Source organism: Grampus griseus (assembly GCF_964374135.1).
Source record: "Grampus griseus genome assembly, chromosome: 1".
Taxonomy (NCBI): Eukaryota; Metazoa; Chordata; class Mammalia; order Artiodactyla; family Delphinidae; genus Grampus; species Grampus griseus.
The window spans coordinates 149,100,157-149,113,815 of NC_139017.1; the positions used below are offsets into that span (position 1 = coordinate 149,100,157).

General features: G+C 36.1%; 1 protein-coding gene across 2 annotated transcripts in view; it reads left to right on the forward strand.

Moving 5' to 3' along the window:
* FOXJ3 (forkhead box J3) overlaps nucleotides 1-13,659 on the forward strand; it is a 130,857-nt gene that overhangs the window by 48,638 nt on the left and 68,560 nt on the right. For both annotated transcript variants that reach the window (XM_082680869.1, XM_082680870.1), the window contains exon 4: nucleotides 392-466. In XM_082680869.1, the coding sequence (XP_082536995.1) occupies nucleotides 392-466 (75 nt within the window). The remainder of the gene's footprint in view (nucleotides 1-391; nucleotides 467-13,659) is intronic.

Sequence of the window (13,659 nt, forward strand, 5' to 3'; positions counted from 1 at the left end):
CAAGAATAAATAAATTAGCTAATAAATATATATATCACAATTAAAATCATAATATGCATACAATTTTATATTTGGTATTTAACGTTAATCACAGACATCTTCCTGCATCATTGAAAGGTCTTACTAAACATTTAAAATGGGACATATAGTCCATTATTTGGAGTTTTGCAAAATGCACTAGAAACTGTCTTTTCCAATAACTACTCCCCTTTGTAGCATTCATAATTTGAAAATCAGAAAGGTTTAAATTTGAAGCTCATTTAAAAAACTTATTCCATTTGTAATTGTATTCCAGTGCATAGAGATATTTAGGTTTCTGATTATTTCTAAAGGGGGTTTTGGTTTTTGGATTCCAATGACCTTATGGCTTTTCTTTCTTTTTAAATTTCAGAATTCCATACGACATAATCTGTCGCTGAACAAGTGTTTCCTTAAAGTGCCTCGATCCAAGGATGACCCCGGAAAGGTAGGATTCATTTTCTTAAGATAAAATAATTGGATTCTTCGTTGTATCTGTTGGCATGTTTGAATCTGAGTTATATTTGTTATATAAAGAAAGAGAATTGGAATGAAAGCATTTAGGAACTCGTCTAGTTCATTGATAAGGAACCTTTGTGAAAGAGCAAGTCCTCCTTTACCCACCCTGCCCTATTCCACCTCACCTTACCTTACCCTTTTAGTTGATATGCTTCAAGGACCAGCCAGGCAGGGAGAGATTTCTTTTTAAGCAGTGAGAAGCTAGCTAGCTAGTATAGAGCTGGCCCTCTGTTATAGTTTGCTGTTTCTAATCTAGTTTTTGTTTGGTTATTTTCTTAAGTGTTATGCATTAAATTAAATTTGGCTTTTGAATTGCTTGTTGAAACCACAATTTATTATTACATAGAAGAAGAGAATCTGTATGTAATTGACAAGTGGAAGTAACTCTTACCCTGAAGTAAAATTTTCTCTGTTATATCCTTGTTTTCTTAGTTGCTGTTTTTTCCTCTTCATTCCATTTATCTTTTGCCATTGTTACATTTTTAGTATTTTATCTGCAGAAATGTCCCTTTTTTTTGGTTTCAAAGCCATGTCAAATACATGTGGCCTGAACTTGGTACTAGTTGCTTGGTTTCTAAAGCTCAGAGTACTTGCTTGGACCATATTTGGTTGTCATGATAAATTGTTAGTTAGATTAAGACTTTGAGATAGATTATCTTTTGTCAAGCACGCATTCTTTTTTGGATGGTTAGACTTCTTGTCATCTTCTTCAGGCTACTGTCCCTGGAAGAATTTTTCTAAAATGTAAGCCTGGTCATGTTATCACCCTGCTTAAAAGCACTCCCCAGTGTCCTGGAGATGTTTCTTTGTTATAAAATATCCTTTACTATCTTTTCCTTAATCTGCCTTTCTAGCAATGATTTTACCTCATTCAAGACTCACTGTGAGGAACTATCGATACTTGAGGTTTCCCAGACATGCCTTTCCTATGGTTTTCTCTTATTGCACAAACTCCCTCTACTTGTCTGCATACTCCTTGTTTTTTAAGATTGAGCTGCAACATTACCCTCTGAAGTTTTTTTGTTTTCACATACTTCAGCTGAGTTTGTTGTTCCATCTTTTGAGTTCCCGTTACTTTGTCAGCATCGTAGTAGTTCCTAACTGGTTTCTCTATCCTGGGGCTTAGTATCTCCAGTTTATAGTAGCCAGCCATCTTTCAGAAAGGTTAACCTAATCATATGGTCTCTTTGTTTAAAATCTTCATTGGTTATCTATTGCCTTTAGGTTAAAGTCTGAACTTAAGAGGGTAGGGACAGTATGTGTATTGTTCACTTTTTAGCCCCTGTTTCTTGCACAGTGGCTGGTGGCACTGAGGAGACACTCTTGTTGAATGAGTGAATGAACGTAAAGTTCACCCTTGAACAATGCGTGGGTTAAAGGCACTGACCCTCTGCACAGTCGAAAATCCCAAGTATAATTTATAGTCAGCCCTTGGTATAAACGGTTTCTGCGAATCCACAGTTCTACATCTCCAGATGCAATCAACTGCAATTGTAGTATTTAATGTTGAAAAAAATCCATGTATGAGTGGACCCGTGCAGTTCAAACCTGTGTTGTTCAAGGTCAGCTGTATTGTATCCTCTGCTAGACTGTTAACTTCTTGAGGTTGGGCATGGAGAGTTATTCATCTCAATTGTAAAGCAGGCACTCTTACATGATGAATGTTTTATAGCACCTTCTATGATCTGCCCCATCAAGTTGGTTCTCAATAAGATTGAATAGATTATTGTAATAGTCTTATTTGACCCAGTTTATTATTTGTCTGTATTCATAATTCTCTAAGATTGTGAATAGGAATTGGTGAAATTTTTCTTTCCTTTAAAGCAGGCTTATTATAAAAAAAGAGGAATTATAACTTTTTATATTTGCTTCATTACAATTTCTGATGGGTAGTGAGTGTATGTGAATCTGACTAAAAATCTTCTTAAACGAGTTTAGAGATTAGCTGTTTTATTAGAGTTCTGTGAAGATACTAATTGGAATCTGTAAACATTTGATTCAGATTTGATTTTTAAATGAGGTTAAAATCATTAAAAAAGAAAGAAACAACACCCATGAATGCTGAACTATATTATGTACTAAATTTTAACCAATTGGATATCTATTTTAAAAATCTTGTGCTGTTAGGTTTTTTTTTGTGCAGAACTTAAAAGCTTTTTCTACCTTTAATTAAATAATATCATGGGGTAAGGCAGGTGAATAAGTAATACCATGTTATTCTTTGCAACTATTCATTTTGAATCAGGGTTGTCTTACTCCTGTGCAACCAAAACAGTACAGAAATAAATTGAATCCTGGGAGGTTAATAAAAGCTTTCAACTTTTACCATTAGTCTTTAATTTTAAAGTTTCATTTTTATCAAAACACATCATTGTTCTCATTGACTTTGGTGATTATAGTAAATTTACATTTGATATGATAAGTATCATACATTTATCACTGATGTGATAAATATCATACATTTGATAATACATTTCTACTAACAGTCATCTTTATTTTCAGTCTCAAGGTGAGATTTAAATACCCATTGTTCTTATTAATTTTGGTCAGAAGTAAATGTTGTAAATCTGATCTTATAAAATACATTTATATGAATAAAATCATTTTAGTTTTTGATATCAAAATAAGATTTTTGTTTAAAAAAGTTCTATTGCTTAAAAAAAGTTTTGAAAACCTCAGATCTGGCCCATTTTATAGACGAGGAACTAAGTAAGGCCAGTAAATGAGGAATGACTTGCCCAAGTTCAGTGTGGAATTAGAACCCAAGTGTATTGGCCAGACTTACTTGCAAGTCACAGAAACCTATTACAGACTAACTTAAGGGAGAAAATATCTGCAGGAAGGGCTGGAACTGGAGAGGATTCTTCAGCTGTATCACCGGAGATGTCTCTTTACATCCCTTAGTCCTGCTAGCTTCTCTGATGGCTTCATTTTCAGCCCAATTCGTGACAGAGATGGCCATCAGGAGCTTCTGGCATATATTCTACTAGTTTAGTAACCCTTAGCAGTGAGTGAGTGGTGCCCTCCCCACCAAATCCCCTGGAGTACCACAAACATCTTAGAATGAGTGCCCAACAAGCAGAATACACTTGGTTTCTTGGTTCCTAGACTGGTGTTTTTTCCACTATACCAGTTTTCCTTGAAAGGGAAGCCAAAATGTTAGTTAAGTTTTGGTACTTATGAATTGTTTTTTCTTTTTGTATTACAGTGTTTCCTGGCATTTGAGGAGCTTTTCCAAAACCACCCTCACCACAGTGGGAGAAAACCATTGAGCCAAGGTGGGGTGGGAGTAGTTTTTGGTCTTGGGTGATGGGTGTACTTTAACCCCTTAGGATTTTGCTACCTGCTGCCATGATCCAGATGGGTCCAAGAGGTAGAGTTAGAAGTAGCTCATACAGCTTCTTCTTCCCTATACTTTTATGGTATAACTCTGTTCAGTGTGTTACCAGGAGAAGTGTAGAAGCCAACTTCAACTTGAAAAGTATTGTTTAATTACAGGTGCTTTTATATGATTATTTATTCCTGACTCAATCCTTTATTTTCTAGAAGCTTTTGTCATAAAAGCCCTTAATATTTGATACTCTCCCATGTACATTGATGGTCTGAAATCCATTTTTCTCAGTTCCCTGAAACTAAATACAAACAGCTACATTATTGCTTTCTTTAAAAAGAAACCCAAAATGAAATTACATTTTGCATCCATAGCTCTGCTGCTTTTTTGGGGATAGATTTCTGTTTTCTTTTCCCTTGATTATAGCCCTGTTTCTGTATCCTGCAGTCTGTTTTTTTGTTTGTTTGTTTTGTTTTTTTGTTTTTTAATTCTGTCTCTTATCTCTCCTCTTATCATTAGCTTTGTTTTTTGTATTTTTGTCTGGTTTTTTGATCTAATTTTTTTGGTAAAAGCCTTCTTATTCTGGAATTCACAAATGCCTCTTAATTATCTTCAAGGTAAGTATTTTGCTCACATTATGGAAAGACAAATCCTATCAGCTAAATTCAGTTTTCTAAAAAACTAGAGTTCTCTTTTTTGCTTTCCAGCTTAATCTTTTCTCAACCTTGTTCCCTCTTCTCTGGCTCAGGAAAATGATACTTTGACTTTAAAGGAAATAAAAGATTATAAGAAGTAGTTTTAACAATTGCATAATTAAATAGCAGCAATTGGGCTCTAAGAGAAATGAGATGATAGCTAAGAAGTTTAAGACCCCCTGAAGGCCCCCTGCCTGGCCTGGGAGAGATAACTACAGTGAATTCATAGGAAGAAGAGGTTTTTGTTTTTTGGATGCTTTTTCTTCCCTGGGGTGGGGAGGTTGTAAGTGCTCAATGGCTGTGGAGATTGGGGGTCTCCTGGTTTGTGAGGAGACAGCAGCTCACTGCTAGAGAATTAACTTTTGGAAGTTCTGAGATTGTGATTATTTTCTACTCCTGCCCTGTGTCATAATGTAAGAGACCATAACATAGTTGACTGATTGCTTTTGTTCAAAGGGTATTCTTTTTTGGCCATGTTAGTATTGTGTTGTATTTATTTGTCAATTGTCTGTTATTTGTTAGTATCCTGTTTTGGTCATTTCATTTGTAAAGGGTTGTAGAAAGACTGGAGAGGTTTGAGAGAACATAAGATATAGCATTAAGTGATAAACAGTGTTGCAGGAATCATAGGTATGTACCTTGAAGAAGGAAGATAGTATTAAGTTTAATAATAGTCTTAAAGTAGATGTATGATTTTTGTAAGGAAGAAGTTGATGTCTTATCTGTGTCTTTGAATAAAACCAAGCAGGAAGTAGAACTTAAAGATAGGCAAGAGTTCTGTTGGACAGAAATAAGTACATCATATTATTGGAGTGAAAAAACACTCATAGGGTTCCCAAGGGAGGCTTTAGAGTTTGCCACTTCTAAAGCACTTCAAGGAGAGCAGAAATTATTACCCTTCGTAGTTTTAACTCATGATAGGTAAGAACTCCCTTTTGAAGGCTGAGAAGAGGACATGATCAAGAGCAACCCATCAGAACAAAGTTGAGATGGAATCAGGAATTAAGGGAATTAATGTAAGTACTAACATGAGGTCAAGAGTGAAGAAATGGGTTGATGCCAGGAGTGCATGTTAAGGCAGAAGTGGATTATGAATGTAAGGTGGTCAGTTAGACAAACCAGGGTTAGAAAACCCAGACTAAGCATTGAGAGAGGCATTCAGAGAGGATTTGAAAAATTGGGTTAGATAAGAGATGAGGGTCTGATTCAGAGAGACAACACTGCAGAAACAGAAAGTAGTGCTGGCACAGACCCTGACAATACACTGTTAGTCAAAGCAGTTTAGTTAGAGCTGCCTTTTACTTGCACATGCAGTAGTCTCTGTTCTTAAGGGTGGGAAATAACAGTTTGTTGCTGTTGGCCTTTTTTCTTTTCCAGATCTAAACTGCTTTTTAAAATATAATTTTTTTGCCCTCAGATTAATTTTTTAAAAAATTATACATGGTAAAATTTACTCTTTGGCATGTAATTCTAGTAGTTTGACCAGTGCATACAGTGTGAGCATCACCATGGTCAAGATACAGAACAGTATTGCCCCTTGGTAGTCAGTGCCCCCCTGCTCCCACTCCAAGTCCTGGCAACCACTGATCTATTTTTTGTTCTTATAATTTTGCCTTTTCCAGAAATTCGTATAAGTGGGTCTCATACAGTAGGTGGCCTTTTGAGTCTGACTTCTTTCGCTTAGCATAATGCATTTAAGATCCATCTGTGCTGTTAGTATCAGCAGTTCCATTTTATTTCATATAGTTCATCTTATGGATTTACCAGTTTAGTCACCATTTGAAGAGCATGTGGGTTGTTGCCAGTCATAAGTTCATTTGAGCATCAAGTTTTTTTCTTTTAGGCTTAGATTCAATAGTTAATTTGATAAATACTGAGATACAAGACAGTGTTGAATTAACCTAAACTAGTAACATACAAGTCATACTATCTATCATATGTGAGTTATAGTAAATATTATATGAGTTATATAGTAAATATAGGTGAGCTGTCTGTCTCTTGGAAATCAGTTGTGATGTAGTAAAACCTTATTTATCTTCAACTTAAATAATTTCTAAAAAGATTAGGTTAAGGCACTGATGATTTAAAAACAAAATGTGGCCAACTATTAATTGCTTAATAGAATATACTGTTTTTAAGTATCCTTAACATTTAGAGAAACCATTTACTATACTACAATCAGTATACTAATTACATATTATTATTTTTTTTAACATCTTTATTGGAGTATAATTGCTTTACAGTGTTGTGTTAGTTTCTGCTGTATAACAGAGTGAATCAGCTATATGTATACATATATCCCCATATCCCCTCCCTCTTGCGTCTCCCTCCCACCCTCCCTATCCCACCCCTCTAGGTGGTCACAAAGCACCGAGCTGATCTCCCTGTGCTATGTGGCTACTTCGCACTAGCTAGCTATTTTACATTTGGTAGTGTATATATGTCCATACCACTCTCTCACTTCATCTCAGCTTACCCTTCGCCCTCCCCATGTCCTCAAGTCCATTCTCTACGTCTGAGTCTTTATTCCTGTCCTGCCCCTAGGTTCTTCAGAACCTTTTTTTTTTTTTTTTTTTTAGATTCCATATATATGTGTTAACATACGGTATTTGTTTTTCTCTTTCTGACTTACTTCACTCTTACATAGTATTTTTAATCCATTGATTAAGAGTGAGTTCCTTAATAATCTTTTCTGGGCAACACTTAGATTAATTTGATAATCAATGTAAAAGTAATAAAAGACTGTATTTGTTCAACAAGAATGTTCCAGAGACCTGAGCTGGCATTGGAATAGTTTTTTATTTATTTATTTATTTATTTTTTATTTTTTTTTTTGCATTACGCGGGCCTCTCACTGTTGTGGCCTCTCCCGTTGCAGAGCACAGGCTCCGGACGCGCAGGCTCAGCGGCCATGGCTCACGGGCCCAGCCGCTCCGCGGCACGTGGGATCTTCCCAGACCGGGGCACGAACCCGTGTCCCCTGCATCAGCAGGCGGACTCTCAACCATTGCACCACCAGGGAAGCCCTGAAATAGTTTTTGTCCATACATTCATTCAGCCAGTTAGCCACCCAAGCTACCTGCCTTTGAGTGCCTACTGTGTATTGACTGTTGGTAGCCTATTTTTGTGGTCTGAGTAGAGTGATTATTAACCTGTTGCCCAAACTAGAAACTTCTGAGAATAAAAAGACATTTTTCTCAATTATGTATAGGCAATAGGTATAAACCAAAACTAAAACCGGGAAGGATGTTCACTCTGTCTATATGGTGCATGCAAATGCTGTACCTTGGAGTTGTGGGCAGCTACCCAGGAGCAGCACCCTAAGATGATGGAGGGTAAAAAAAAAAAAAAAAAAACCTATAAAATTGGATTGCCGTATCTAAACTGGGAGAGAAAAAACATTGAGACACATGGTCTGAAGCCAAAGAAGTCAGGGGCAAAAGGGATCCAGTACTATGTCTGAGGCTCTTGATACGGTGTGCACTGAGAGCAGAGAATAGTCTGTGATGATTCACTTTACCAATGAGCATATATACATGATAATATAGTTAGTTAAAACATAAAATTCACAGATTTAGCCATTTGGAATGGCTAGCTATTTATGACAGGGACTGCTTTCCCCAGGAATATGAAATTAATATTAACTTCTTGGGTTTATTTATATTTAATCAGATAATGGCATTTTTATTAGGCTGTTTCTAATCTAAGAGCTGTTAAAGAAAGGTCATATCAGTGTGTAGTAGAGCAGGGGGCTTTGTACTGACATAAAATTTCAGTCAGAAATTATTGGAATAATTAAAATGTACTTTATTTGAAGTGATATTTTGTAATGATGAAAATAAAGGCATTTAAGTCCATTGTTCATCTTTGACACATCTTGAAGTTGGCAGGTGATTCGGTTTTGGAAGATGTGTTCAGAGCTGGACAATTCTAGTTTGTGATCTTTCTTTGGGATTTTACAGACTAAGACATTGCCTTCTTCTCCAGGAGGACGTTAACTTGCTGTACCAGAATTGTTGATATAAGTTAATAATAATGCCTACATTTGTATATAGCTTTACAGACAAGGGGGCTATTTTTTTTTTTTTTTTTTTTTTGCCGTACACGGGCCTCTCACTGTTGTGGCCTCTCGCGTTGCGGAGCACAGGCTCCGGACGCACAGGCTCAGTGGCCATGGCTCACAGGCCCAGCTGCTCCGCGGCATGTGGGATCTTCCCAGACCGGGGCACGAACCCGTGTCCCCTGCATCGGCAGGCGGACTCTCAACCACTGCGCCACCAGGGAAGCCCAAGGGGGCTATTTTACATGCATTATCTCAATCTTTAAAACAAAGTTGTATTCAGGCCTCAGTTTTAGATAGTGATCTTTAAGTCCATAGTAGATTTTTCCATAACAGATTAGTTCACGTAAATCTCATATAATGGAACGTCACATAAATGGAATCATTTGGTATATACTCTGTGTCTATCTTCTTTCATTCAGCATAATGTCTGTGATGCTATTGCATATGTCAGTTGTTTCTTATTATTGCTAAGTAGTATTCCATTGTATGACTATACCACAATTTTTTGTCCATTTATCTGTTGGTGGACATTTGGGTTGTTTTCAGTTTAGGGCTATTATGAACAAGCTACTAAGAAATTCTTATACAAGTTTTCTATGGACATATGCTTTTGTTTCTCTTGAATAATGGAAGGATTGTTATGTTAAAGGGTAGATGGAACATTAACTTGATAAGAAACTGCTAAATCTTTTTCCAAAGTGGTTGTGTATTTTACATTCCCAGTAGCAAGACATGTGAGTTCCAGTTGCTCCATATCCTGACTGACAGTTGATATCACCTATCTTTTTTTAAATTACTTTTTATTGGAGTATAGTTGATTTCCAATGTTGTGTTAGTTTCTGCTGTACAGCAAAGTGAATCAGTTATACATATACATATATCCACTTTTTTAAAGATTCTTTTCCCATATAGGTTATTACAGAGTACTGAGTAGAGTTCCCTCTATCTTTTTAATTTTAGTCATTTTAGAGGATGTGATGTAGTGTCTCATAATGGTTTTATTTTGAACTTTCCTGATGACCATTGATTTTGAGCATCTTTTTTATGTGCTTAGCTGTCATTTGTATATCTTCACTTCTTAAAGTTCTTTTAAAGTCTTTTGCAATTTTTTTCTTTTAAAATTTGGTTGTCATTATTACTGAGTTGTAAGAGTTTTATGTATATTTTAGATATGTCTTTTCTTGGATTTATATTGTGTAAACATTTTTTCAAAATGTGATTTGCCTTTTTGTTTTCATAATAATGTCTTAAAAAGAGAAGTTTTAGATTTGATGAAGTCTAATTTATTAATTTTTCATTTAATGATTAACGACTTGTGTGTCTTGTCCAGGAAATCAACCAAGGTCATAAATATTTTCTCCTCTGTTTTCTTCTGTAGGTGTTATAGTTTCAGTTTTTACATTTAGGTCTGTGATCCATTTCAAATTAATATTTATGTATGGAGTGTTTAATCTTCCTGTTGAATTGTTCTTTTATCTTTATGAAATGTTTTTCTTAATTTCTTCAAATACTCTTTGTCTTAAAACTTTATTTGTCTGATATTAATATAGCTACTAAAGCTTTCTTGTGCAACTTCATGGTATATTTTTTTCTAGTATTTGGCTTTTTTTTTTTTTTTTTTTTTTTTTTTTGCGGTACGTGGGCCTCTCACTGTTGTGGCCTCTCCCATTGCGGGGCACAGGCTCCGGACGCGCAGGCTCAGCGGCTCCGCGGCATGTGGGATCCTCCCGGACTGGGGCACGAACCCATGTCTCCTGCATCGGCAGGCGGACTCTTAACCACTGCGCCACCAGGGAAGCCCCTCTAGTATTTTGCTTTTAATCTATAAATGTCTTTGTATTTAAAGTGTGTGTCTTATAAACAGCATGTAGCCATTGACTCTTCCTTCTTAAATTCAGTGTAACAGTCTGCCTTCTAATTGGAGTGCTTAGTCTGTATTTAATATGATTATTGGTTTGGTTGTTCTTTTTTTTCCTTTTGTTTCTGTGTTGCTTCATTTTTGCAACCTTTGTGGTTAATCAAATATAGTATTCTGTTTTATTTTCTCTAATGACTTATTAGCTATATGCTCCTTTTCTTTATTTTTCAGTAGTCATTCTAGAGCTTAACAGTATGTATTATTAACTTATCAGAGTCTATTTTGATGTAATATTATACCACTTTTCACTTTACACCTCACACTTCATACCACTTACTACTTGCCTCTTCCCATCCGTTTCACAAGCGTAATAACCCTACAACAGTATAATTCCATTTATCTACCCATCCTTTTCTTTGTGCTGTTGTCATATCTTGTACTTCTCCTTGCATCATAAATCCTACCTTAGGATTTGTTTTATTTGCCTTAAAAGGTTAGTTGTGTTTTAAGGAAGTTATTTTGACTAAAATATTTTCCTAATTTTTTATCTTTTCTGATGTTCTTTTCTATAAATCCAAGTTTCAATCTGATATCTTTCCCCTTTAGCCTAACAACATCCTTTGGCATTTCTTGTAGTGCAGGACTGTAGGCAACACATTTTGTAGGCTTTTGTTTACTTGCAAAGGTCTTTATTTCATCCTCATATTTTTGGGGGTGTGGAATATTGAGTTTTTTGGGTTTTCCCCATCTTTCAGACCTTTGAAGATGTTCCATCATCCTTGGTCTCCATTATTTCTGGAGAAAAGTCAGCTGTCATTTATAATATACTTTTATTTTCTTGTATGTAATATGCCCTTCCCCAGTCCTACCTCCTCTGATAGCGTTCAAGATTTTTTTCTTTATCTTTAGATTTAAGCAGTCTGTGATGTGCCTCAGTGTGGTTTTCTTTATTCTGCTTGGAATTTGCTAACCTAGGATCAATAAGAAGGGGTTTTCATCCAAATTTGAGATATTTTTGGTCATTATTTCTTTTAAAAAGAATATGGCCCCATTTTCTCTCCTTTGCTTTTAGTGTCCAATTAAAATATGATAGACTATTTGACATTGTTTCATAGGTCATTCTGGCTTTATTAATTTTCCTTTGTTCTTTTCCTTTTTGTTCCTTATATTGGGTACTTTTCACTGATCTAGCTTCAAGATCTCTGGCTCTCTGACTCTGTTCTGTCACATCTGGTGAATTATTGGACTTTTTGTTTCTAGAATTTCCATTTGATCCTTTTTTGTGTATGTTAAGAGAAAATTGGTGAAATGAGTTTAACCATTTGCTTTGATGCTGGAACATTAGGGCTTCTGTGTTGTCTCCAGCCAGTTTGTGGACATGAGACATGCCTAGGAGCTTCTGCTTCACTGTGGATTTTTATAAGAAGAAGGTATGTAGTAGTGTCCTGATCTATATAGGGTTTAGAACCTAATCCATTCTTTCATCTGATTCCTTACATCATCCCTGATGTCTTGAGATTCTGGGTTTTTATATGAAAACAAAGTAATTAGAAGAAATGAGATTTAAAAAAACAATTATTTTAATGATAAATAGCATGGATTATTGTGTCACCTCCAATTGTCTCCTTCCTCTAATCTCTGTTACCTTTGCTCCATCTATAACATTGCTGCCTTAAGCTGTGGTACACTAATAAACACACAGACCTACCTCTAATGCCACATTTTCAACCCTAGCCCTCAGCTTCATCTCCCTGAACTTTATATTGATGCTATACTGCACCATTGTTTTTGGATTTATGATGCAGTTAAATATCTTCATGTTGTTGCCCATACTCTTCATTGTATCTAGGTAGTCTTCCTTTCTATTTTACTCATTGTTTAATGCCCAGCTCAAGTGTCAGCATTACTCTGAAAGGAGGTAACCTTCCTTTTTCTCTTTGTTTCACCTTTTTCCTTCCTCCTTCCCTTCCTCCATTCCTGCTTTCCTTCCTCCCTCCTTCCCTATTTTCACCTCTTTCTTCCTTTTATTACCATAGTTCTTTGAATATACCACTGTTACAGCTCCTAAATGGTGTAGCTATCTGTATTTTGATCTATTCCACCCAGTTGTGAGTTTTTCGTTGACAAGGATTGGGTCTTTTTCATTTTCATAGGCCCGTAGCACCTAGCATAATATTTGATACATAGCAGATGTTTAATACATGTTTATCACAAGAATAAACATGTCTTTTCCTAGTTAACTAAGAAGTAGCTGTTCTGTTCTTCTTAAGGAAACTTTTCTAATTGTATATTAATTCTCTTGCTGTTTTAAATTAAAGGCTGGTCTTTAGATGTTCTAGAAATTGTCACTTTGCTTCTTTTCACTCAGACCTTTTCTTTTGATCAGCAAGCCAGGGGTCAAGATAATTTATTTCACTTCTTAATATTAACTCACATATACTTTGAATTTGAGAGACTTTGGAGTTCCTATTCTTTGGGTGGGTGAACTGCTTGACTTACTCTGACATTAATGACTATTTAGAACTTTTATCAAGACTAACGTGGTCCAAAGGAAAGCCAGGAAACAGCTTGAAATCAAGAAACTTGAATTCTTTATGGACATTACCACCTACTTTGCTTTGTGACAAGTGACTTTTGACTCTGTTGGGTATACCACTATATTAGATTAGAGCTCCTTGATTCCAGTTTTTTTCTTAATTAAAAAATATTTTTTATTGAGATATAATTCACATACCTTAAAATTTACCCTTTAAAAGTGTGTGATTCAGTGGTTTTCAGTATATTTGCAAAGTTGTGCAACCACCACTATCTAATTCCAGGACATTTCATTTTTAATTAATTAGTTAATTTCTTTATTGGCTGCGTTGGGTCTTCGTTGCTGCGCACGGGCTTTCCCTAGTTGAGGTGAGGGGGGCTGCTCTTCGTTGTGTCGTGCAGGCTTCTCATTGCAGTGGCTTCTCTTGCTGTGGAGCACGGGCTCTAGGTGTGCGGGCTTCAGTAGTTGCAGCACACGGACTCAGAAGTTGTGGCACGCGGGCTCAGTAGTTGCGGCATGTGGGCCCTTAGAGCGCGCGGGCTTCAGTAGTTGTGACGCGTGGGCTCAGTAGTTGTGGCTCGTGGGCTCTAGAGTGAATGCTCAATAGTTATGGTGCATGGACTTAGTTGCTCTGAGGCA